This window comes from Rhinopithecus roxellana, chromosome 2, assembly GCF_007565055.1.
Source record: "Rhinopithecus roxellana isolate Shanxi Qingling chromosome 2, ASM756505v1, whole genome shotgun sequence".
Classification (NCBI taxonomy): domain Eukaryota; kingdom Metazoa; phylum Chordata; class Mammalia; order Primates; family Cercopithecidae; genus Rhinopithecus; species Rhinopithecus roxellana.
Window position 1 is genome coordinate 191,639,434 of NC_044550.1, and position 26,369 is coordinate 191,665,802.

Here is a 26,369-nt window from a genome sequence, read left to right on the forward strand (position 1 = left end):
ATTAGAGTATGCCCTGATATTTTAGGTGAGAGTAATTTTCATTGATGAATATTTAGCAGTGTTTTTCACCTTGACTTGCAGTGTAATCAGGGCTTCTTACAGTTGTAAAGAAAAGAGTAGATTACTGTGAGTCAAACAGAAACAAGTTTTAATTAAGACTGCAAGAAAAGAACTTGACTGTATATTTTAACTTGTTGATTATTCAATTTAGTAAAACAAACGGTCGTTACTATCAGATTTTAAAATAATCCCTCACCACAGGCTAATTTTTTGAATCTGCCTATCAAGATAGTTAAGGTATATTATCCATCCTCCTGGATATTCTATATCTAATAAGATTTTGACTCGGTTTGCATATACAAGTCTTATCAAAAGTCATTTACAAAAAGCATCTTTTTATACTTTAATGTCGCCTTAGTAATAGTTTGGGGGATGTGTTTACATTATATGTAAGAACTACAAACCATTTTCTAGTTATCAGCTTGATTTTAATATGTTTTCTTCTCTTTTGCTACTATTGTAGATTTTAGACTTGAGTTTTGGCATATTTTTTCCTTTATAACAGGAAAATGTTTTCAGAGCTTATAGTAACAGTTTAATGAATAATAAAAGGCAGAAGGGACAGGAGACAATATGTTGACTACCAGCTGTATACAGAAGCTTTGTATGTATTGCACGTATGTATACACACACACACATTTACCCTTCCCTTTTTAAACAGGTGAAATAGCTTAATAAGAAGTAACTTGCCTAATATTTTATGAGGTAGTTACTAGTACTGTTCAGATTAAACTGGATTATTCCTCAGACTATGTCTTAAAACAGTGCTACAGGTAGCAGTAATTCGTTGACTGGAATTAGCATTTATGATGACCTGCAAACTAGTCAGACCTCTTGAGTGCACAGCAGTCTTAGGTGAGTAATGATTGCTTATTATAGAGGACTGTATATGTTTTAAATGAAAACTCAGGTTTGAAAATTTTGTTTTAAAAAATCTTATGTTTTAAATGTGGCAGCAGAGTATAGACAAGAAAGTTAATTTCCAATTGGGAAAATCAGTCATTTTAGTCTGCTTAAATCATTCAGTTGCAACTGAAAGATTTTATAATTAATAGTAATGTTAGAGCTCCTTCTAGTGGAAATTGTTTTATGTGCAACTATTATTTTTTTAAAAGCAAAAAAATTGGTTTGATAATTTTACTGTTCTTACATGTGTTTATAAATACCTTCTATTCAGAGTTTAACAAAAGCAATTTAAGTATAACTTGGTTTAGAGTTCCATAAACAAAAGTAAATGTACGCATTTAAGGAGATACATGCAATTTTCTCTTTAGTTTATACATATATTTGATTCATGAAATTTCCCATTCTATTTCTTGCTCTTTCTTTTATATGAATATATAGTTGATTCTCATTATTTATGTTTAGTTATGTTCTATCAAAGTTGCCTTGAACACCATTAGCAAATACTGAGACATTTCTTCTAGAGGGAAATAAGTACGTATAGACATAAATGCAACGCACACACACATAATATATGTAGTGTATATATAATATAATACATACATACACACATTTTACATAGATTATAATCTTAAAACTCCAAAATAATTCATTCTGGTAGATTTTCTTTTCTTTATTTTACAAAAGAGAAGAGGAGATTTAGAAGTGTTAAGGGACTTGCCTGAGGCTGCCCCGCTACAGGTACTAGTATTGAGATTCAAACTCCCTCCAACTGGCCCCAGGCCTGGAACTTCTTCACTGCACTGCTGTGTCCCCTATCACTTCCATTCTCTGGTCATCTCTGAATGAGAGCTGAAACAGGGTGGAGAGTCACCTTATTCTGTATGGTAACATGGGTGTTGGGTAACCCAAATTTTTTGCTGCTCTTCCGTGTCACTAATGACCGCAAATGTTTTGTGAGTATTGATTTTGGGGTACACATAAATTTTTGGGAGTTGGTAAATTTGCAAATACAACGTCCACAGGTATTGAGGATTGACTATATTGCATTATTACTGATAAAAGGGATTGGAAGCCAGGCACAGTGGCTCACGCCTGTAATCCCAGCACTTTGGAATTTGGCTGAGGTGGGTGGATCGCCTGAACTTAGAAGTTTGAGACCAGCCTGGGCAACATGGTGAAACACTGTCTCTACAAAATGTGTATATATGTAAAAATTAGCTGGCCGTGGTGGTGAGCACCTGTGTTCCCAGCTACTCTGGAGGCTGAGGTGGGAGGATCACTTGAGCCTGTGAGGTAGAGGTTGCAGTGAGCTGAGATCACACCACCACACTCCAGCCTGGGTGACAAGAGTGAGACCTATCTCCAAAAAAAAAAAAAGAAAACTGGAGAACAAAGTTATTTTGACCAGATGGGCACACAGGCACATGCCACCAAGTCTGGCTAATTTTCTTTTGTATTTTTTGTAGAGGTAAGTTTTTGCCATGTTGCCCAGGCTGGTTTTGAACTCCTGAGCTCAGACGGTCCACCCACCTCAGCCTTCCAAAGTGCTGGGATTACAGGCATGAGCCACCATGCTCAGCTTCCAGTCACTTACACTTCCCCTTGAGCTAGACTGTCCCCCCTCTACTGGTCACTAACAGAACTAGACAGCTATTTGTCTCCCCTCCTGATATGGGCTGCTTATGCACAGAGGAGGAGGAAAAATGCTCTTGTTCTGAGAACTCTCGAAGAGCAGATTTCTTTATAAATGTATAATATTTAGATGTGTTCACTTCCTGCACTTAAGCAGCGCTCCGGGGAGACACAGTTATCATTAGGAAGGAGGGGATCTCATTTTTCCTCGGTCATGTCCTGTCTCCAGAAAAAAACCTTCATTGTAACCATTACTCCCCTTTTTCCTACTTCTGCCTCTTCAAGTAACATACTGTATAGGACTAATTTTCTTGAAGAAATAATTTGTAAGTTATACTAAGAGAATGAAGTAAGTTATTGATAAGAGCCTTTTCTCCAAGCTAGGCAACTTTATAAAGGGAATTATTAGTTTAGGTCAGCATTTTAAAAATGTTTTTGACTATGACTCTTAATAAAAAATGGAATTTTTCATCAGATTCTTTGTATATACACATCCATAGATATAGTGCTCATATACGTGCGTATGTGTATGTATGTGTTAGAAGCTAATGTTTTACAAAGCAGTATTTACCCTTTCTATATTCAGTGTACCCTGCATTTCTTACTCTATTAACAAAGTGCTGAATGGGGCTGACTGAAATGATTTCATTACCCTTGTGTTTTGAAGAACATTGATTTATGCCACTAAGGCAACAGATTCCAAATGATATTTTCATGGCTATATATTTCTGAAAAATGTCCATCATTTCAAAATTGTATACATTATTTAAGGTTGCAGGTGGATTATTCTTTTGATTAAGTCTATATTATAACTATATACATGTAATTTTATACCAGTTTAGTTTCTGATGTACCTAGTGCTGATTTCTGTCGCCTTCTCATCCTTTTAACAGTGACAAAGATATGGAAATTAATGAAGAAGAACTGACTGGTTGTATTCTGAGAAAACTAGGTGAGACAAATATTTTAAATTGTTTTCTTAAGTTTTAAGCTGCAAGGCATCAGCAAATAAAGTGTCCTTGAGGGCTTATAAGTGCACAGTAGTTTTCTTCAAAATAGCTTTGAGAATATTCCCCTCAATGAATGAATATACTTTTAAGATAGGGATGTGTTACTTTTCCTGGTTAATTGGCAGTTGAGCAGTGGAAAGAATATGTGACTTGTCTGTGGAAAGAGTCAGTGGTAGAATTGAGACTGTTCTTGCCCTTTCCAGTGAGAGATGCTATCTTGGGAGTGTTGGTTTGGGTGTGCCATTTTCATTTAGTTTATTACTGAATATGGAATGCCTGGCTATTTGTTGATGTGGTTGCTAGAATCTGAGATCTACTGTGTGTGGAGGATTTCAGAGAATCATCTTTTCCTTCTATCTCCAGATGGTGCTATATTATAGGGGAATATTAGGTCCTCAATATTTTATGACAATTATTTTATTAATACTCTGCCTTTGATTTAGTCTTTTCAGTCAGATAGTAGATGAAATATATTGCTATTTAAACATTAAACTGGTAACAAACATTATGCTAACATGTATATTTAATAAATTATTTTCTAGATGGCAAGATCGTTTTACCAGGCAACTTTCTGTATTGTACATTCTATGGACGACCGTACAAGCTGCAAGTAGTGCGAGTGAAAGGGGCAGATGGCATGACATTGGGAGGACCTCAGAGTGACTCTGACACTGATGCCCAAAGAATGGCCTTTGAACAGTCCAGCATGGAAACCAGTAGCCTGGAGTTATCCTTACAGCTAAGCCAGTTAGATCTGGAGGATACCCGGATCCCAACATCAGGAAGTACTCCTTGTATACCAGTTGATGACAGAATTACAAATAAAGCCAGTGATGTTTTGTTGGATGTTACACAGAGCCCTGGAGATGGCAGTGGACTTATGCTAGAGGAAGTCGCAGGTCTTAAATGTAGTTTTGAATCTGCCAGAGAAGGAAATGAGCAACTTGCCGAAGAAGAGAGACTGCTAAAGTTCAGCATAGGAGCAAAGTGCAATACTGATACTTTTTATTTTATTTCTTCAACAACAAGAGTCAATTTTACAGAGATCAATAAAAATTCAAAAGAGCAAGACAACCAATTCAAAGTAACTTATGACATGATAGGAGGCTTAAGTAGCCAGCTGAAAGCAATTAGAGAGATAATTGAATTGCCCCTCAAACAGCCTGAGCTTTTCAGGAGTTATGGTATGATTATCTTCAGTTTATTGCACCCAAAAATGTTAAATTCAAATTAAAAGATAGTTCACACTTATCTAGTGATTGCTCATCCTCTTTTCCTGTTTTTATTTTCTGAGTAGTGGGTGTGGTAGAAGATGTCAGTTGCTTTGGGAGATGCCAGTTAAATGGGCCATTTTCTCTGCCTTGGTATTTTTAGGTTGTAATGTGAATTAGTGACAGCCTTGTCTCTTCTACGAGCGTATTTCCACAATTACCTGTATTGGATCTAGAATAAGTATCTTGTCATGCTGGGTCATCTGTAATGACTGAAGAAATAAACCATTCAAATACGTTAGATAAAACTTCTTTGTTAGGAAATGTAACTGTGTACCCATCTTTTTGCAGTGAAGCAGGTAATTAAGGGAATGGCTTGACTCAGGAAGCTCAGGGCTTCCGCTGCCTTGTTATTGCCAAGATCCTTTGCATATATTTGCTGTGTCTGATCTCTCTGCTTTTTCCTTTCTCATGAATCTTATATATACATACATGTATATATATATGTATGTGTAAAATGAACCCTTAGATTGGCATTTTGCTAGTACTTACGTATGTTTTGTACTAGCAAACATATGTACTCTTCAAGGTGGTTAGTTGGAAAAAACTGGGATTGGTGGCTGCACTATGTTTTTTGATAATTGAACTGTGTTGTGTGGGATGGGGCTTGCAACAATGTTGGTGTCCAGTTTTCTTTTTTTTTTTTTTTTTTGTGAGACGGAGTCTCGCTCTGTCTCCCAGGCTGGAGTGCTGTGGCGCGATCTCTGCTCACTGCAAGCTCACTGCAAGCTCCGTCGCCTCCTGGATTCACGCCATTCTCCTGCCTCAGCCTCCCGAGAAGCTGGGACTACAGGCGCCCGCTACCACGCCCGGCTAATTTTTTTGTATTTTTTAGTAGAGACGGGGTTTCACCGTGTTCGCCAGGATGGTCTTGATCTCCTGACCTCGTGATCCACCCGCCTCGGCCTCCCAAAGTGCTGGGATTACAGGCGTGAGCCACTGTGCCCGGCCTTTTTTTTTTTTTTTTTTTTTTTTTAACCAACATGCTTTCTCTGTTCTGTGGTCTACAGAGAATGAAAGTCATTGCTGGGGATCAGTGTTTGGGCTAGTTAGTACATCTTTCTGGAGGGGGAGAAAAAACTCTTGACTCCTTGTGATGCAAGATAAAGTTAAATTTTGTAACTCATGTTTGAACTTCTTTTTTTTTTTTTTTTTTTTTTTTTTTTGAGACGGAGTCTCGCTCTGTCGCCCAGGCTGGAATGCAGTGGCCAGATCTCAGCTCACTGCAAGCTCCACCTCCCGGGTTTACGCCATTCTCCTGCCTCAGCCTCCCGAATAGCTGGGGCTACAGGCGCCCGCCACCTCGCCCGGCTAGTTTTTTGTATTTTTTAGTAGAGACGGGGTTTCACCGTGTTAGCCAGAATGGTCTCGATCTCCTGACCTCATGATCCGCCCGTCTCGGCCTCCCAAAGTGCTGGGATTACAGGCTTGAGCCACCGCGCCCGGCCTCATGTTTGAACTTCTTACGTTTATAAGAAACCTGGTGATGGTGAATCTAGTGTTTTCTACTTTTTCTTCCAGGAATTCCTGCCCCTAGAGGAGTGTTACTTTATGGTCCTCCAGGTACTGGAAAAACGATGATCGCCAGGGCTGTTGCTAATGAAGTTGGAGCCTATGTTTCTGTAATTAATGGTCCTGAAATTATAAGCAAGTAAGTACATGTTTTAATAGAGTAAACAATATATTTCCAAAGTGTGGTTTTTAGAAATGATTGTGTGGTATTCTATCTGATATTTTGTACATTGAAATATTTTGTTTCTTAATAATTGTTTGGAAAATAATTTTTGAAACTAATTTTAAGTATTATAGAAATATTGAAAATTCAGATTAGCTGTTATAGACAAAGCTTTAAAAACAATAAGAAATGGTCTTTAAATACGTTTTATTTATTATAGATTCTATGGTGAGACTGAAGCAAAGTTACGTCAGATATTTGCTGAAGCCACTCTACGGTACTTTTTATTTTTAAATGTTTTGGAATTAATAATCAAGGCTATATTAGTCAAAGTGAGATACTAGCACCTTATACAAAGCATAAACAGTAGTACAAAAATAATAGTGATAGTAGTAGAAATAGATTATAGATCTAATGAAATTCTATTTCTATCTAATCTTTAAAAGTTTGATAAATGTTATTAAATTACATAAAGTAGAAGAATTAAGACATAGTACTTGATAAGTCATGTGACCTTGTTTGAGCATAGAAATCCATGGCTTTTGGGTGCTTAGGTGTATCTAATATGTTTAGTTTTTCTAGTAGACTGTATTATTGTAGCTCTTTATATTAGAACTTCGTTATGTTATACTTTGCTTCAAAGGGACAAATCTTTTACCCATTAAATAATGACTCTGACTGGATGTGGTGGCTCATGCCTGTAATACCATCACTTTGGGAGGCCAAGGCAGGAGGATTACTTGAGCCCAGGAGTTTGAGACCAGCCTGGGCAACATAGTGGGACCCTGTCTGAAATTGGCTGGGCACAGTGGCTCACACCTATAATCCCAGCACTTTGGGAGGCCAAGGCAGGCAGATTACTTGAGGTCAGGAGTTAGAGACCAGCCTGGCCAACATGGTGAAACCCTGTCTCTACTAAAAATACAAAAATTAGCCGGGTGTGGTGGCAAGTGCTTGTAATCCCAGCTACTCGGGAGGCTGAGGCAGGAGAATCTCTTGGACCTGGGAGGCAGAGGTTGCAGTGAGCTGAGATTGTGCCATCACACTCCAGCCTGGGGGACAAGAGCGAGACTTTGTCTTAGAAAAAAATAAATAAATAAATAAAAATAATTAGCTGGGCATGGTAGCATATGCCTGTAGTCCCACCTACTAAGGAAGCTGAGGCAGGAGGATCACTGAACCTGGGAGATCAAGGCTGTAGTGAGCCATGATTTCACCGCTGCACTCCAGCCTGGGCAACACAGACCCTGTCTCAAAAACAAACAAACAAACAAAAGCAAAACAGTGGTAGAGACATAGCTATATTACAAGTGATGTTACGTTTGACTAAGTTATAGACCAATATCCTAATACTCATTACAGTGTAACAATGAAACCTAAATTCCTGAACTCAAGTGATCCTCTCAAATAGCTGGGAACTCAAGTGAGCCTCCCAAATAGCTGGAAGTATAGGTGAGCACCACCATGCCCAACTAATTTTTGTATTTTTTTTTTCTAGCAACAGGGTCTTGCTGTGTTGGTCAGGCTGGTCTTGAACTCCTGGGCTCAAGCCATTCTCCTGCCTCAGCCTCCCAAAATGCTGGCTGTCTTGGTGTTTAATATCGTAATTACTGCTCTTGAATAAAAAAACTCACCATTTTTGAAGTTTATTTTTTCCCCCAATGATAGTAGATGAAATAAGCTGTTTGTAGTCCTAGTACTGTACTGAAAATTTTAAAATTAGTGGTACACCTGATTGTTTAGTATGCTTTTGTTGTTGCTGTGTTCATGGCGGTTGAGATTTCCTTCTGTGAGAGAATTCACATCTGTTTATGAGAGAACTGATCATCTTGCAAGTTTTTATTTTAATGGTTTAAAAATAACAGGGCATTTCTAGTTTATGTCCTTTGGTTTCAAACCTGCTCTAAGGGATAGCATCTCTGGCCTTAGCTTCTGAATTTGATCCAGTCATAACAACTTAATGGGCATTACTGGGGAGAGTTCTGGGCATTACTGGAAGAGTTCTTAAGAGACTCTCATCTCTTTTTTTTTTTGTTTTGTTTTTTTTTTAGTAAAGACGGGGTTTCACCGTGTTAGCCAGGAAGGTCTCAGTCTCCTGACCTCGTGATCCACCCACCTCTGCCTCCCAAAGTGCTGGGATTACAGGCATGAGCCACCGCGCCCGGCCAAGAGACTCTAATCTCTTAAGCAGCATACTCTACTCAATTACCCAGCCTTTTAATGGAAGGCAGATAGAATAGAATATGAAGTTAGTGAGTTAGTATTTTGGGCTAGAATGAATCTAAGGTTTTTTAGCTTAACGTTATAATATCTTTATAATATTAAGTAAATTCTAAATTTGATATGTTGCATTTCAATTAAAAAATTAAAACTAAGTAAAACTTCAAATATAGATGAGAGATTTCATTTTACTTGTTTGTTTTTAGACACCCGTCAATTATTTTTATTGATGAGCTGGATGCACTTTGTCCGAAAAGAGAGGGGGCCCAGAATGAAGTGGAAAATAGAGTTGTGGCTTCACTCTTAACACTGATGGATGGCATTGGTTCAGTAAGTATAGCACTAGTATTGATTCTGTGTAGGATTAATTCTTAATACATGTGTAGTGGCAAAAACTATTGAATGTGTCAGTGTCTTTGGATATTTTAGGATAAAGGAAAAATATTGGCCATAGTAACTAGGGGAAAGATCTGTAAAACAATATGTTTTAGTAGATTACTTAGTAACTGCTAGGACAACATCATAACCTGGCAGGTTTTTTCTAGCATATAAAATACTATACCATGATGGATTTATTTTGTGATAAATGCTATTAGCTTTAAAACTTGAAGCAAAGATCAGTAAGGAAGATTTAGCAGTTACATTTTAGGGGATTTTATTTTATTATTTATTATTATTATTTTTTGAGATTGAGTCTTGCCCTGTTATTCAGACTGGAGTGCAGTGGTACACTCTCAGCTCACTGCAACCTCCGCCTTCCGGGTTCAAGTGATTCTCCTGCCTCAGCCTCCTGAGTAGCTGGGACTACAGGCATGCACCATCACACCTGGCTAATTTTTTTTAAATCTTTTTAGTGGAGATGAGGTTTCACCATGTTGGCCAGGCTGGTCTCGAACTCCTGACCTCGTGATCTGCCCGCCTCGGACTCCCAAAGTGCTGGGATTGCAGGCATGAACCACTACTTCTGGCCTGAGGGGTTTTTATTAAGAAATGTCATGAATAAGTCTTATTACCCGTGTACAAATGGACTCTTTCAAGGCTTTGTACTAGGGAAATGAAAGAAAGTGAGAATAATGGAAAACGTTTTGTACAACATTTAAAAAGACCTTATTCATATTACCAGATTCTCTGATAGGGGATACATTCTTTTATTAATAAAAACTATATGCTAATTATGGCAGGAGCATTCATAGGACTAACAATAGGCATGAACAAAAATTTTCTAAGACTCCTGATATCCATTAAGTAGAAAAATACACTTTTTATGCTAGATTGTGAATAAGTAAAGTTTTTAGAATCATACTATGTTAGAACCACAATAAATTTTAGAAATTATGTAGTATCAAGTCTCTTTTGCACATTAAAAAACTGGTCATTTAGAACTTTTTGTTTTTACTGCCTAGTGGCAGAAAGTAAACATGTGAAAATAGTATAAAGGTTTGGCATCAAGTCACTTATATACTAACATGTTAAAAATTTTAAGTCTGTAAGAGAAGGTTTGTCACCTGGTGGAGGCTGCCTGACCAACTGGTTCTCAGTCCTGGAACAGTACTTAGGAGTGATTGTCACGTCCCAGGTTTGATTCTCAGGTTATAAAGTTGGAGAATTCAGTGTTATTAGTATGTTGGAGATGATAGAGTTGTGAGGACAGACTGACCCATGATAATAACACTTACAAGAGAATGATGTATAAAATAGTATGCTAGTTTGCCCATTTATAGTCAGAGATGTGATTATTAAGCAGACCAGATGTTTGTGTTTATGGATGACCATATTTTCACCTTGATGGCAAATATAGAGAGCTGTCTTATAATTACAAGGGTTCTTGGTAAGTAGGAAATCAGATGAAAGGCTTAGTGTTGGAGAATCTTAATTATTTCAATCTGCTGTCTCTTTCTCTGCCACTGGGATAGCCTGTTGTGGTTTAGTGTTCTTGCCTTTGGGCAAGGAATGGAAACGTGATACTGATGTTTTAGTCTGAATATATTTAAGGGTCTGTTTTTGTACTTCTAAACTTATAATTCATAGATTCACTGAAGTCCATGCATTGTCTGTTGGCACATTCAGTATAATTGATTAGGTTTGAGCTTTAAAAAAATTTTTTTTAACATAAATTGCATTCCAGTTATGTTTGTCTCTGGGTCATCTGAATAGAATATTGGATAATTTCTACTGGTGGCTGATCACGATCATAGTTCTTTATTATTTGTTTTTCCTAATTTCATTTTCATAGAGTAAAAATACCTATATATTCAAGGGTGGCTGATACTTGGATATTGGTTATATTGTTGTCTCTCTTTTCAGGAATTTAAAAATGTATCCATATTTAAAAAACAGTCTATAAGCAAGGACTTTTTAAATAACTTTCTATTAGAATCTTGTTCTATTTGAGTATTATATGTGTCACAGTCCTGACTTCCAAGTAGAGGAAAAGGACTATTTAAAATAATTAAAGCAATTATATGGTACAATATTATATATGTGTTATTTTTTATGAGAATTATATAGTTAAGATGCGAGAAGTAAGAGAGATATGGTAGATGGAGAGGTAAGTATTGGAAAACTTTCTACAGGAGGAAGCATTTAGGCTGAACATTGAAAATGTATAATAAAAGTAATAAATGTATAATAAAAATCTATTACTAATAAAAGTAATTGATAGGTAATGGAAGTGTAAGAAATAGGACTTAGTAGCCTGGACAGTTAGATGATTCAACCTTGTCTGTACAGCCAGTGCGCACCTCCCACTTCTTTTTTTTCTAACTTTCAGAAAAATAAGAAATTTATTTTCATTTTATTTTGTTAGGAAGTAAGTGAAGGACAAGTGTTGGTTCTTGGGGCCACAAATCGCCCTCATGCCTTGGATGCTGCTCTCCGAAGACCTGGGCGATTTGATAAAGAGATTGAGATTGGAGTTCCCAATGCTCAGGACCGGCTAGATATTCTCCAGAAACTGCTTCGAAGGGTACCCCATTTGCTCACTGAGGCTGAGCTGCTGCAGCTGGCAAATAGTGCTCATGGATACGTTGGAGCAGACTTGAAAATCTTGTGTAATGAAGCGGGTGAGTGTGGTTGGCTATGGTGAGTCTATATTGATGCACTGATCTCCAGTTTATTTACATACAAATAATTTATATTTTTACTGATTTCTTAATGGAAGTAGCTTTGTTTCTAATTATAAAATGCGTAATTTTTATTTGAAAAAATTTTGTTGGAAAAACCTAGATGATTCAGAAAACTATTAAAAAGAAATAAAAATCACTCAATCCTACCTCTAAAGGATAACCACCATTATAGTGTATACAGTCAGCCCTCCATATCCTTGGGTTCAGCATCTGAGGATTCAGCCAACTGTGGTCTGAAAATATTCAGAAACAAAAAACATTAAAACAGTAAAAAAAATTCTTAGTATCATAACTAAGTTATGTTACTAAGTATATTTTTTATATCATAAAAAAAATACAGTATCATAACTAAGTTGACCCTTGAACTATGAGGGCTTGAACTGCATGGGTCCACTTATATATGAATATTTTTCAATAAATACTTTGGAAAATTTTCTGGAGATTTGGAACAATTTGAAAAAGCTTTTTCTTTAGCTTTGTTTTAAGAATATAGTATATAAGACACGTAACATAAAAAATATGGTTAATCAGCTGTTTATGTTATTGGCAAGGCTTCAGGTCAACAGTAGGCCATTAGTAGTTAGGTTTTGGGGGAGTCAGAAGTTATGCATAGTTTTTCGACTGCACAGGGATTGGTGTCCCTGACCCCCAAGTTGTTCAGGGGTAAACTATATTTACATAGCATTTACATGGGATCAGGTAAAAGTAATCTAGAGATTATTTAAATTATATGGGAGGATGTGTGTAGTCTATATGCAAATACTATGCCATTAACTGGCTTGAGCAGTCCTTAGATTTTGGTATCTTAGGGGTCCTGGAACCAATACTCCATCGATACTAAGGAATGACTATATCCTACTAGACTTATCCAAAGTATAAACACACATACACACACACACACACACACACACACACACATGCATGGACATATAATCAGATCAATTGGTGGCAGAATTGATGATGACAATATTCATTGATATATTGTGCTGTGCTGTGGAAATCAGGGAGAAGTGTAAACTGGAGAATCACAATTTTCCTTAAAATCGAGTGTCATGCTGGACCCCTATTAACTTCAGTAGGGATGGTACCAAGTTTGAGAGGCCAAAGAAGAGGCCCAGAGCCAATAAATGAACCTTAGGGCTTATTTGGCAGAACTAACTTACAGGGTGGTCCAGTGGTGGTGGGTTGGACAGGAGAACTGCAATCACTTGCAAAAAGCATGCAGCTTGTATAGTATTTTCACTTAGCATCCTCCCCCCAGCAACTTCCACATGGCAACCTCCTTTCTTAAGTTACTGCTTTCAGGTGCATCTGCCATACGCTCTGCACCAGCATACCCTTGCGTGGCCCTTACATTCTTATGCCATTCTGTCATGATATCTCTAGGGCCAGGTATGTGGAGGAGCTTTGCAGCTAGATGCTGCAGCAGCAATATAAACTACAACAAAAAAGAATAACAAATATAATAACAATCATACTTCATAGAAAGTTTTTCAAGGACTTGGGAGTTCATTAAAGCACATGGTTATAGGGTTTTAAGACTTAGATTCTGTAGTGGAAATATGGGTATTTAAGGCCTGCATGGCCTGGGTTACATCGTCAGAGTCATCAGGAATACATACACAACAGGTTTTAATTAATCTATAGGTTCCGCCCTTGTGGGGGCAGTTAAGATGTCCAGGGCCATGCGATTTTTACAAAGAAGGGTGCAGGACACACTATTTCTGTCTGCACTGCTGTCATCCACTCTAGCCCATCATCGTGTACAGCCTACCTACAGTGGGAGTGACATTAACTTGGTCCCTTACCAGGCGGAAAATATGCCATCTCATGTCAGTGGTGGGAAACTTGCTGCATGAGGTGCTGTTGTCACTGAAGGGAAATAGGTGAAGGTCACTATACCCAGTGTCGAAGTGGCCCCAGGCACTCATGTTAGCTGCCTCAGTGTGGCATGGCAGGCCCACAGTGGAGGAGAGGGGGAGCTCTCCGCAGACCTAGTAGTCTCTTCTTCTGGAGAGAGAGAACCATCTTCACCCAGTCCGCGAAGAGGTTTGCGGCACACCATCTATGGGCAAAAGGTGAGATGTTTAGTGGGTATAAGAAAGGACAAGTCCTGGCCGTTTAATAAGACACAGGGAGTTGTGTCATTCTGAGAGAGCACCACCCCTGGCAGCAACCTGATGCCTGGTTTACAATACCAAATGGACTGGCCCCCCTCTGTAATGTGTTGCAGGAGGCCAGAGGAAGACAGTGGAGGTATGTTTCATGAGAGGATGTTCATCCCCTTGCACAAGGGAGGACTAGGATTCATTATTTTAGAATTACAGTGGAGAGTATGGTATAAAATAGGTGTGACCTATATATCCTGTTCTAGGCCCTTCCACCATGGAGCAGAAAAACTGAACTATCGGGCTGGGTTTGCCATTTCCCAGAACCATGTAATGATGTGCTCCCCAGTAGGTCGGTCCTGTGGCAAGGGCAATAGCAGGTTACTTTGTGTCTCAGGTTGGGGGCAAAGGTGTGCTGTTCGTTATCCTGTCTATCTGGATCCTGATGGTGGTATCACATCCTTGTGTTAGAAGAGTATACACGATGGGGTGATGAGAATGTGCATGTTCATTCAGGTTGTGCACGGCTGCTGGTAAGTGGTGTGTCCACAGAGCCAATTCCTATAGGAGTTGTTTCAACAGTCCATTCATTTGTTCAGTCAGCCCCACTGCTGTAGGGTTGTACGGCAGGTGGAAATGCCAGTGGATATCTGGGGCCTCTGCCTATTCCTGTACTTTATATCTGGTAAAGTACGAGCCCTGGTCATTGTTAATTTGTTTTTTTTTCTTTTTTGAGATGGAGTTTTACTCTTGTTGTCCAGACTGGAGTGCAATGTTGCCATCTTGGCTCGCTGCAACGTCTACCTCCCAAATTCAAGCAATTCTCCTGCCTTAGCCTCCTGAGTAGCTGGAATTACAGGTGTGCACCACCACGCCTGGCTAATTTTTTGTATTTTTAGTAGAGACGGGTTTCACCATGTTGGGCAGGCTGGTATCAAACTCCTGACCTCAGGTGATCTACCCGCCTCGCACTCCCAAAGTGCTGGGATTACAGGCATGAGCCACTGCGCTTGGCCCATTGTTAATATTGATGGAGACTCTGTAGGCTGCACACATCTGTTCTGGTCCTTTTATGGTGGCATGCTTGCTGGGATATACTTGCAGTAGCCCTGTGCAGGTTTCTGCACAAGTTAAGGCATAATGGCAGCCATCCAATAGGGGCAAAGATCCTATGTAGTCTACCTGCCACCGTTGTGCTGGGCTCTGGCCCCAGGTGATCTTTCTGGTATCAGGTGGCAAGGGCCTGTGGTGTTCCTGTGCACAGGTAAGACGTTGCTGACAGATATGTGCTGTGTCTTTGTATCATAGTGGCAGCTCCAATTCTTTGCTATGGCCCAAAGGGTAAGTTGTGCCCTATGTCCTGTCTTCTTTTGTAACCAGTTGACCACATCGTCTGTGGGGACTCCCTTGAGGAGATGAATGCAGGTTAATTTGTCTGCCTGTTGATTTCCAGGTGGTGTAGATGCAGTGTGGGAATCCACATGGTAGATCATTTTATGCATCCCTGGATGCAATGGGGAATGTCCTTCTACATGTCAGTACCCCAAAGGAGGTGACCTGCTACTGTCTAGTCTTGTGCTTCTCATTGTAGTAGCCACATGTTGAGTCCCTTTACATTGGATTAGGTAAAAGTAATGTAGAGATTATTTAAATTATATTGGAGGATGTACATAGGCTATATGTAAATACTATGCCATTTTATATAAAAGGCTTGAGCTGTCGTTAGATTTTGGTATCTCAGGGGTCATGGAACCAATACCCCATAGATACCAAGGGATGACTATCTCCTATCAGACTTTTCCAAAGTACACACACACACACACACACACACACACACACACACACACACACGTAATCAGATGCATTGGTGGCAGTATTGATGAAGACAATATTTATTGATACATCGTGCTGTGGAAATCAGGAAGAAGTGTGTGCTGGAGAATCACAATTTTCCTTAAGGAATGTCATGCCGGATGCCTGTTAACTTCAGACAACCCACCTGTGAGTACACAGGACTGTTGGGTCTGGCTTATAGAGGAGGACCATCCTGGCAGCTTACAGCTCAGCTCATTGGCTGCTATGTCCTTGGTCTATATCCATCCAGATACTGTCAGTGGATGGCTGGATGGCCATGCCTGTTCAAGTGCAAGGATTGCCTCATGACAAGATGTTTGTGTACCAGGCCTGGTCAGACATTGGGCCCTGTCCATCCTGTATGAAGGAGAGCATCTAGTGAGGCTCAGCAGCTTCCCTTAAAGACTATGTGACAGTTGTTACATAGATGACAGGGCCAAGCACCGAATGGAGCTCTGAGCTTAAGGGGCTATTAATGTGGTCCTCTGTTGCAGGTATGCATGCCATTTGGCCACAGTCTGTGTCTCCGCATTCCCAGACTTCAGTTTCTGGAAGATACCCTTTAGCCAACCTGCTTTGGGGTACTGGGTGCGTACTAGCATTGGGACCCCCTTTGTAATGTCCTCTACTTGTTGTAAGGCATAATGTATAGCACAGAGTTGTTGTTCCATCACACTATGTCTAATTTCACCCTTTTTCCGTAGCTGGGACCAGAATCCTAAAGGCATGTCTTTGCCTTTGCCACAGGCCTCACCCAAACCCCTCAGGGTAACTGGCTACATCTGGTTCACAAGGCTGTCTGCACCTGAACTCCCAAGGCTTGTATTTATTTCACTGTGACTTCAGCTGGTTCAAAGTCCTCATCCTCCTTCATGGATTAGTCTCAGTGGGCCCCCTTCTTGACTAAACAGTATGGGGGTCTAAGGAGTTGGGCCAAATGGGGAATAAAACGATGCCCATACCCTAGGAGTCCTAAGAAGGTTTATAGCTACTTCGGTGTCACAGGATGTGAATAGGCCTGTACCCTATCCATAATGGCAGACTCAAGTATTTGGCCGATAAGCCTGGACTCTGGATTTTTGTCTGTGTTTATTGCTCATGCTCTGTTTGCCAGATGAGACAGCAAGGTGTGGGGGTGCAAATTGAAAGCTGGAAAGAAGTTAGCATGATATCATTAGTGTAATGGAAAACATGTACCCCTTCCAAGACCTCCATGGCTATGTAAATATCCCTGGGGCAAGATGGTAAAGGCCTGTTGTTCTTCCCAGGTGAATGCAAATTGATCTTGACTCTCTGGGGCAGTGGGGATGCTGAAGAAGGCATTGGTTAAATCAGTAACAAAGTGGTAGTGGCATGTGTCCAGTGCCTCTCCTGCCCTCTTTAGAAGGGAGGTGATATTGGTAACAGGTGCATACATTGGGGGGACTGCCTTATTTAATTCCTGGTAATCGACTGTCATTGTCCATGTTCCATCAGGCTTCCACATGGGCCATACATGGCTGTTGCATGGGCTGTGCGCTGGCTTTATAATGCCTCCTTGGGCTAACTCCTTAACAATCCCTGTGGTTTCGTTATGTTCCCCCAGCAGGCAGTATTGCTTCAGTGCTACTACTTGCTATGTGGGGTTGGCAGCTGTACTGGTGTCCATTTCACATTCCCCTTGATCACATGCTTCACCACTCTCAGTCAGAACTCCCCAGCAGTTGTTTGGAGGGTCAAGCCTGATAAGATATCCATTCCCAAGATGTATTCCAAGATGGGAGCTATCCATACTAAATAGGGTTTTGGTGGCAGTCTCCCAACTTGTAATACTCAGTTCAACCTGTCTGATCCCCCTCCATAATCATCTATTGTTATTTTAGCCCGTTGGAACCAATGAATGTCACCATGTATGAAAGTGCATTTGGCTCTAGTATCTACTAGGGCATGCACAGTCTGTTTATTCTTAGGCAACCAATATATAGTTAGTTCTACATGTGGCCTCTGGCCCCCAGGTACCCTGGCCACCATTACTCTTATCAGAATTCCAGGACCTTGGCTTTCATCCAGTTTAATGGGGTTGACACTTGCCATGCCTGTGCAGGAAGGGTGGTGGGCTGAACCTGAGGCTCCTTAGTGAAGCACTCTTCTGGTGTGAGCTTCTGCCACAGTCTGACCGGAACAGTATTAGGCTGTTTATCTATTTTCATAGTAGCTGTTCCTGCCATTACCAGGTTGCGCCACATTTGTTGGTCTGTCACCCTGATGGGCCCCTTGGCCGTCTCCTTTCCTTTGGCGCCCTTGTCTTTCATCCCAGCAGCATATACCCTTTGCCTACAGTTTCTCCGTTTCTTGTAAGTTGTTGGCTGCTTGGGCCACCTGAGACACTGGCTGTCCTACTAGGGGACTCTGGATAGACACTAGCATACCATACCACTGGTTGGGTGCAGACTAAGATGGTGTCTTTCATGTTGGCAGTGAAAAGCTCTTTGTTGGACTTTGGTGATGTTCAGCATAGATAGCATGTTTCATCCCTAATTCCCAGAGGATGTCCTGCAATTCATTCATAGTCTGCCATCGCAAAGGAGATGTGGGGATACTGCCCTCATCTGGCCATGCTTCATTACAGCCCACAACCACCCAGCTAAGGAGGGGCATGGCCTGATCGTCATTATTGGCACCATAGAGGTGCTGCCTCAGGGCTGGGTGGCATGCAGTGGATGCCATTCCACTCATCTTGAGTCTGGAGAGTACAACACCCTCCATCCTCATGTCCCATAGACAGAGAAGCCACCTCTCAATCAACTGTCTCTCTTTCTTCCTGAACCCAGCTTCTGCCCAGCTCCACTAGTTCCCCAGTGGTGTAGTGCTGCATTGTGGTACTAGTCTTTCAGGCAGAGACAAGTTTTATGGGTCTACTCCCTGCGGGCACCATTGGTCTGACTTTATCTTGGTAGAGAGGACAGGACCTCTATGGGCTTATCCCAGTCCTCACTCTGCTCCTCACTAGAGCTCTCCATTGGGTCCCCGGACTTAGGAAGATTTAGTCATACAGTCCTAACTTGGCATGGGAGCTGGCGACACTTCAAACAGGCTGCCTGACAAGCTAGGATTTCCATTTTGTCATCCTGTTTCTGCAGGTGGGACAGTAGGGTCTCTGATGTTTTAGCTTGAGCTAGTCTGGCATCTCTTTCTAGTCATAGTTCTTCCTATAACGGATAACCCGTGACCTGTGCTGGGAGCTCGGCCCCAGTGGTTGCTGGGAGCACCGTCAAGAATCGCCAGCCAGTTGTGGCTGCCACAGCTCAGGCATCTAACTTTCGTTTAGTTAGATCTACCCCTTGCAACAGCTCTTCCAGACCCTTTGGTGTTTTTGGGATGTTCCGTACTTATACATTGGGCCTAATACATCAAGGATAGTGGGTTTTGGGCCGCACATAAATGTGCTGGTCAGCCTGGGATTCCCCCCTTGGATTTCGCCTTTCCTGATCTTATGGTCTTGGTGCTCATGAGGTTTTTCTCCACCTTCCTACTGGGTTCCCAGGTGTGGTACTGGGTCCCTGTTAACTTCTGTAAGGATGGCACCAGGTTCAAGAGGCAAAAGCGACCTGGAGCTAGCAAACAAGACATAGGGTTTTATTAGGGAGAACTAACATACAGGGACAGTCCAGTGGTGGTGAACTAGACAGGAGAACCTCAACTGCTTGCAAAAGACATGCAGCTTATATAGCACTTTTATTTAACACCCTCCCCGCAGCAGCCTCCACGTGGCAACCCTCCTTTCTTAAGTTATTGCTCTCAAGTGCATTTGCCATACACCCACTCCCACTGTAATGCCATTAATCCATTCCTGAGGATTAATGTCGTTATGGTCTCATGGCCTAATCGCCTCCCAGTGGTTCTACCTCTTAATACCATAACAATGTCAATTAAATTTCAACGTGAGTTTTGGAAGGGACATTCAGATCATAGCAGTTATTTTAGAGCTTTAGTTCAGAAACACAAATACTGTAACTTTTACCTCCAAATCATTGACTCATAGTTGTCTAATTTAGTAGGCTTTGAAGACCCTGCCTTTAGTCTTTTTGACCTTTTATGTGGACTGATATATGTAGAGAAAGAGGCTCAGGAAGGAAAAACAGTTAGGAAAAGAAAACTTGGAAAAGATATTTAGGAATCTTTGAATATCTTACTCTTGGTGGAGAAAATCATTTTTCTTTCATTTTATTTGATCATTACAATTTCTAAGTTATAGGAATCACAGTTGGGAGAGACTGCAGGTTATGTAGACTATCAAGGCAAATACAAACATTCTTTGAGTACATTATGCTCTAGGACTGGGTCCCATTCCGTGTAGTTTCTGTGAAGCTGCTTCTAGCTTCACAGGGATTAGTGGGCCTGGTCATAGAAATGGATTACGTAGGGATCAAAAGCAGAAGTATCAGTAGATAAGTTTGCTTCTTTCCTTGCATTAGGTGGTAATGGAGTGTGGATTGCTGTGTAGGTGTTGCTCTGTAGGACTTGCCTGTGGCATCTAGGCAAGTATTCAATGTTCAGCATGCCTTACTAGAGACTTTTTGACTTTCTAATGCATTTTATGCACTCTAGAAGGCTCTGGGATTCTTGCTGTCCAGAAACACACAGTTGATGAAGGAAAGAGATTTGTAAACAACTACAAATGTAATGATAAACTACTCATAAAAAATGTAAAAATGTAGTGACTTATGTGAGGAAAGGAGATACTGTGGTTAAATAGAAAAAATGACGTCTAAGAAGAAGCTTAACGTAGGAGTTCTACAGTGAGAAAGTGAGAAAAGGAAAACATTATTTGACTGAATCCTCCTACCAACCCTAAAATAGAAGTATCAGACAGACTCAAGAAAGGCCTCAGAGTGAGTATCCAGCAGAGCTGGGATTTAAAGCCAAGGTCATCTTACTTCAACTTCATGCTCTTAATTAAAACGAATAAAACATGGATTTTGTTCAGAGGGGTATAAGACTTTATAATTTAATTTTAGCCTGTGATACTAAGGATAGGATCAGTTTATAAAGTAGAAAATATCCAGGTATTGAACTGATCTATTTTCCCCTAATCTAGCAGTGAAGCAGATTATGAGGAGTAGTTTTTTTTTTGTTTTTTTTTTTTTTTTTTTCAGATGGAGTCTCGTCGCTCTGTCACCTAGGCTGGAGTGCAGTGGCATGATCTCAGCTCACTGCAAGCTCTGCCTGTGAGGAGTAGTTTTTAAAAAGATAGTGTTGTAATTACAGAATCCAGTAGGGAAAATGTGTGTGGTTTTGTGTATACTGTCCCAAATACTAGTGTATATTGTATTATGTAGTATCATTTTCTTTATATAGCAGATTAAGTTTAAAAACAGTATGCTGGAATTTTTTGCAAGAAAATTTTCTAAGGAGGCAGGGTGGTATAGTGTAGAATAGGTTTTGAGAGTTGGACAGACCTGCTTTTAAAATCAGGCTTGTGATCTTAGGCAGGTTCTGTGCCTTATCTGAGCCTCAGTTTTCTCCATTTGTAAATTGAGGAGATTGGAGTAGATGATATTTTAGTGTCATAATGCATTATGACATTCCCTGGACATAAGGGAGAACAAGAAAAAAATGGAAGAAAAAGAAGGATAGGAAGAATTAGAAAAAGGAAAGGGAGAAAGAAGTTAAAGAAAAAGCCCTAAGCCTCTTAAGGCCTCATCAGCTATTTTCAGTGGTCTTCTCTTTTGTATCTGTATGAATGACTTACACTTAGGTAGTCAGGGTTTTTCCCATGGTGTTCTTAGAAACAGTGCTATAAAGCAGACTAGTGTTTTTTGTGAAGTGCACTGCATTTTCTCATTGGAACAGTTATAATTTCTGACTAAAGACTGAGTAAATTATCAATTTGATTAGTAATGTGACTTAGAAAGCTGAAACAATTGTGAATCTATAAGCATTTGAAGTGGTAGGACTATGCTCCAAGTGCTATAGAATAGGCATAAGTGTATCCTACTTATTGAACATACAGCAGCATTCCTATATACTATGATGTGTGCACTGAGCACAGGGAAGAACATTCATTCTACGTGGTAGATTTGAACTACTCTCTTAGCTTTAAATAAAAAGAATTAGATGTTTGGTGTTGCATTCCACCTCAGGTTACAGCACTTATTAGGGAATAATTTGAGTTGCTCTCAGTCCTTTGAAATAACTGCCTACACAAGTTTGAACTCACATCTTTTTTGTTGTTGTTGTTGTTAAACATGGTTAAGTTTTCTTGGGCAGGTGCAGGCAGTCACAATCATTACACTGATCTTAGAATTACCCAGAAAGTTAGAATAATTGTTTTTTTAAAGAGTCATGGTAATATCTTAATATTTGGAGGCAATATTAATGACTTCTGGTATATTATAGGTGCTCAATAAGTATTTGGTCAGTTGAATTGAAGAATAATTTAACAAATGTATGTAAAATCTAAGAGACATAATTATTACCCTATACACCCTTGATAGAGATGAATAGTATTTATTAATTTTAGAGTTGAGCTTGGTTTTGTTTGTAAATACCTTGGGAATCATCTCTTTTTTTCCACCCTTTGTTGCCTTCAGAAATCCCTGCTTTGTGCTGAGGAAAGAACTCTTAAGTGGTTATTGCTACCTTTATAAGTAGCAATGAGCAAGTTATATGTTCTATGTAATCTTCAAAAATGTAGGACAGTGAGGCCACTTTAAATAACTGATTTTAGTCCATTTTTGCCTTCCCGCTGACAGATTTCTAAGCTTTGGCTCTGATATGGCCTTTAACTACATTTGTTTAAAACAAGTGCTTTTCAGGAGGTGTTTTCATTGTTCACCCGTTGTTCTGTGTTTAAATGGAGTGCTTGTAAATGGCCACTGGCATATATGGGTAGTTAAGGCATCTTGACCAGATTTGTGAGTTTGACAGTAAGAGACTCCATCTCCAGGAGATGTATTTCTGGGTTTGTAGGTTAAATCTGTCTCTTTCTATTACTTCTTCCCCACGGAATTCAGGTTTGTTTCACGTGTTTTTAATTCAGGACCAATCACTTACAGCAAAGGGTCTTAAACATTATTGTATGAGAATCACCTGTAGAATTTACTAAACCAGGTTACTGAATCCCACCCCCAGATTTTCTGATTCAGTAGGTCTGAGCTGGTGCCTGAGAATGCTAACAAGTTCCCAGGTGATGCTGATGCTGGTGCTAATGCGGCTGATCTGGAGACCACATTTCGAGAGCTTTTGACGTATAGGGCATTAGTTCCTAAACTTCATTATGCGTCAGGCTCACCTGGGAAACTACACGTTCACTCACTCGAGCTCACACTTGCACTCACATTCCCACTTAAGTGTTTAAGTGTTTAAGGGAGTTAGGAAGCTGGAGGCAGGATCTATAATGTTTTCCAAGTGATTTTGAAGCAGCCAGTCTTGCCTTTGTCTGTGATTGGGTATTTGATTCGCTGATTTGGGCAAGTGGTTCTCCAACCTATGTAAGAATCATTTGTAGAGCTGGTGAAAACACAGTTCTGGGGTCTGTCCTGCTGGTTCCTGTACGTCCAGAAGATCCAAGTGGGGCCCCAAATTTGCATTTCTAACAAACTTGCAGGTATGTCATTGCTGCTGGTCCAAGAACTGTACTTTGAGAATCACTGATCTAGGGCAACCAACTACCCAGTTTTTGGAGATTCTCTGTAACTGATTTAAATAACTGGATTAAATTTAGGGAATGAAATTCTTTGACTATCTCTAATAGTGTTGAGTTTCCTTCCAGAAGTTTTTTGTGATAGTAATGTGCTCTTCCAAACTATCATTTAACTTTGCCACTCAAGGGAAAATGAATGTCTAAGTTTGTTTTTCAGTTATGTATGGTGGTTCTGAATAAAACTTTAAAAGTGGCAAATAATTCTGAAAAAAAAGTCACAAGTAAAACAGTTAATTAACAATTAAGAATATAAGTAAGAATACACACGTGTGTATTTCCTAGTTAAGATTGTGGACCTGCATGTTTGTGCTTTTTGTATGTTGTTTCTCTGATGATTTTCCCTCTTGTGGACTGCCTCATAGTGAAGGAAGCTCTGTACTTTTTAACAAAAGTTGTGCACATATGTCTAATAATGGCATGAATTGAAGTGATTCAGAATTTCTTAGAACATAGTGAGCTATGCTTCCTGATTGTTTCTGTAATCTAAAGGTTATTGTTTGTTGGATACAAATACGAAACCTCTATAGTATTTATGTAGATTGCACATGCCTTTTCAGAGGACAGAAAGTTTACAATCCATACTTTGTGAGAATGATAATGCATCTTTCGCAGTGTGCTTACTCTCAACATCTCTAATCTTTTATTCCAGGTCACTAAATATTTTTCATATCTTTTAACTTTATTCCCATAATGAATATGAAAGTTGGAAGTACTACAATAGGTGCTGTTGCTTTCAACCCTTAGATCTCCCATAATCTGAGCAGATATAACGTTTGGTGTTTGTGATTGGGTGTGAAGCTTATTTTCAAAAGTTAGATTTTCTTTATAATTAATTTTTGAGCTAGAGTGTGGTTTGATATGTCATGACTTGTCCAGAGATCTAATGTTTTGTAGTTCACCTTTTTAAAGCAAAGAGCAGCTGCATTTTGAAATGTTTTATCTCAAATGGACAAGCTGTTTACAAGCTAGACTCTAACACATCCTGACATTTAATGTCTATGTTTGTATTCCTCCTGGGATTAAGCTGCCTTTCTAATTAATTAGTTGCATAGCCTTTTATTAATTCCCTCAAAATTTATAATGTTTTAAATTAACAATATAGATAAGCATACTGCATTTTTTGGGAAAACATGAAATGTTAATTATGTAGCAGTGACATGAGTTTTATAAACTCTGTTGAATGTTAGAAGATGCTTACAACAATGTTTTCCAAATATAGGGATTTATTATAAACTTATCCTTCTAAGGCCGCCTGTGCCATTTCAGGAGAGTGAATATAAATAGATCTTGATTTCTTCAAGAAGTGGACTTAGTCATTTTGTTTATAGTGAAAGGAAGTATTTGCTTTGCATCTCTAAGAATTGTCTTTAGCATCCTTGTTAATTACACATCATTTCAACATGTTCTTACCAAATTCTCAGGCCTTGATAAGGTAGCATAACAGAACAGGAAGAATTAAAACTCATATTTAAATAATTGTTTTGTTATTATAGCACTTAAATCCATCTAGTAACAATTCTGAATCTAATAATTGTAACTTTTTCTGAGATGGAAAATTTTATCTCTTGTCCAGTGTTCTGAGATATTTTTAGCTCATTTGTCCCTCCACCTCCAACTAGCTTAGTTTAACAGGGATTTATGGAGCATCTGCTATGTATGTAGTAGTCCAACTCTTATGAAAGGTTCTGTTTCTAATATTTTTTACTATTTTTTCAATTCTGTCAATGTTGTTTTCTAAGTTAGAATTAAAATATTGATACTGTAGAAATTTAATATTTTAAAATAAAGTCCAGGAAAATAATGGGATTTATTGCAAAGCCTATGGTGAGCTCTACATTCAAATGCTAGCATTATACTTTATCAGCTGATAAACGTTGAGCAAGCTGTTCAACCTCTTGGGTTATATATCCTCAGCAGCTAAGTAGGGATAACACTAGATGGTTTTAAGTGTTCTTATGAGGTTTAGTAATATAGCCTGGCAGCAGTGGTGATGGTTTATATAGGCCCTTGGTAAGTGTCACTTCATTTTTCTTTTTCTTCTTTAGCCTCTGGAAAACTGATACTTAAACATTTTCTAAAAGTTGTATTTTATGTATATTTGTGCATTTCTCTGGTAGAAGCTTATTTGGATTTTGGCAATTTTTCTGATATGAAGTGTTCTTGGTTATCCTAGTATAAGAGATAGGGAAATCTGGCAGAATCCTTTGCTTTGCTAAAGTAGTGATTTTCACTGAATCTGAATCAGTAAAAATCTTGCCCGTCAATAAGAATATGCAGACTAGAGACACAGCTTGTTTTTGGGTAGCCTCCTTGACAGATTTTCTTTCTTTTTGAGATGGAGTCTCACTCCTTTTTCCCAGGCCGGAGTGCGGTGGTGCAATCTCGGCTCACTGCCACCTCCGCCTCCTGGGTTCAAGTGATTCTCCTTCCTCAGACTCCCGAGTAGCTGGGATTACAGGCACGCACTACAACGCCTGGCTAATTTTTGTATTTTTAATAGAGATGGGGTTCCACCATATTGGCCAGGCTGGTCCTGAATTCCTGACCTCGAGTGATCCGCCTGCCTCAGCTTCCCAAAGTGCTGGGATTACAAGTATGAACCACCGTGCCTGGCTGACAGATTTTCTTGCTGAACTTTGGGTCATCCCAGATGTGAGTTCACTGTAGGTGTGTAATGGAGCAACAGTAGTAGGAATACAAGTTAAATTGATGTATATGTCATGACAGTCTGTCCAATTCAGTGGTTCCCAACCTTTTTGGCACCAGGGACCGGTTTTGTGGAAGACAGTTTTTCCATGGACCTGGGGTGAGATGGTGGGGATGG

The 26,369-nt window shown here is 39.6% G+C and overlaps 1 protein-coding gene across 6 annotated transcripts in view; it reads left to right on the forward strand.

The window, feature by feature from the left end:
- The window catches only part of SPATA5 (spermatogenesis associated 5), a 407,907-nt gene that overhangs the window by 6,874 nt on the left and 374,664 nt on the right, over positions 1 to 26,369 (forward strand). For all 6 annotated transcript variants that reach the window (XR_004055479.1, XM_010362515.2, XM_030925424.1 and 3 more), the window contains exons 4-9: positions 3,492 to 3,550; positions 4,151 to 4,792; positions 6,401 to 6,530; positions 6,775 to 6,831; positions 8,981 to 9,104; positions 11,581 to 11,836. Coding sequence is in view for 5 of the 6 variants with exons in the window: in XM_010362515.2 (XP_010360817.1) it covers positions 3,492 to 3,550; positions 4,151 to 4,792; positions 6,401 to 6,530; positions 6,775 to 6,831; positions 8,981 to 9,104; positions 11,581 to 11,836 (1,268 nt within the window). In the remaining variant the exon portion in view is untranslated. The remainder of the gene's footprint in view (positions 1 to 3,491; positions 3,551 to 4,150; positions 4,793 to 6,400; positions 6,531 to 6,774; positions 6,832 to 8,980; positions 9,105 to 11,580; positions 11,837 to 26,369) is intronic.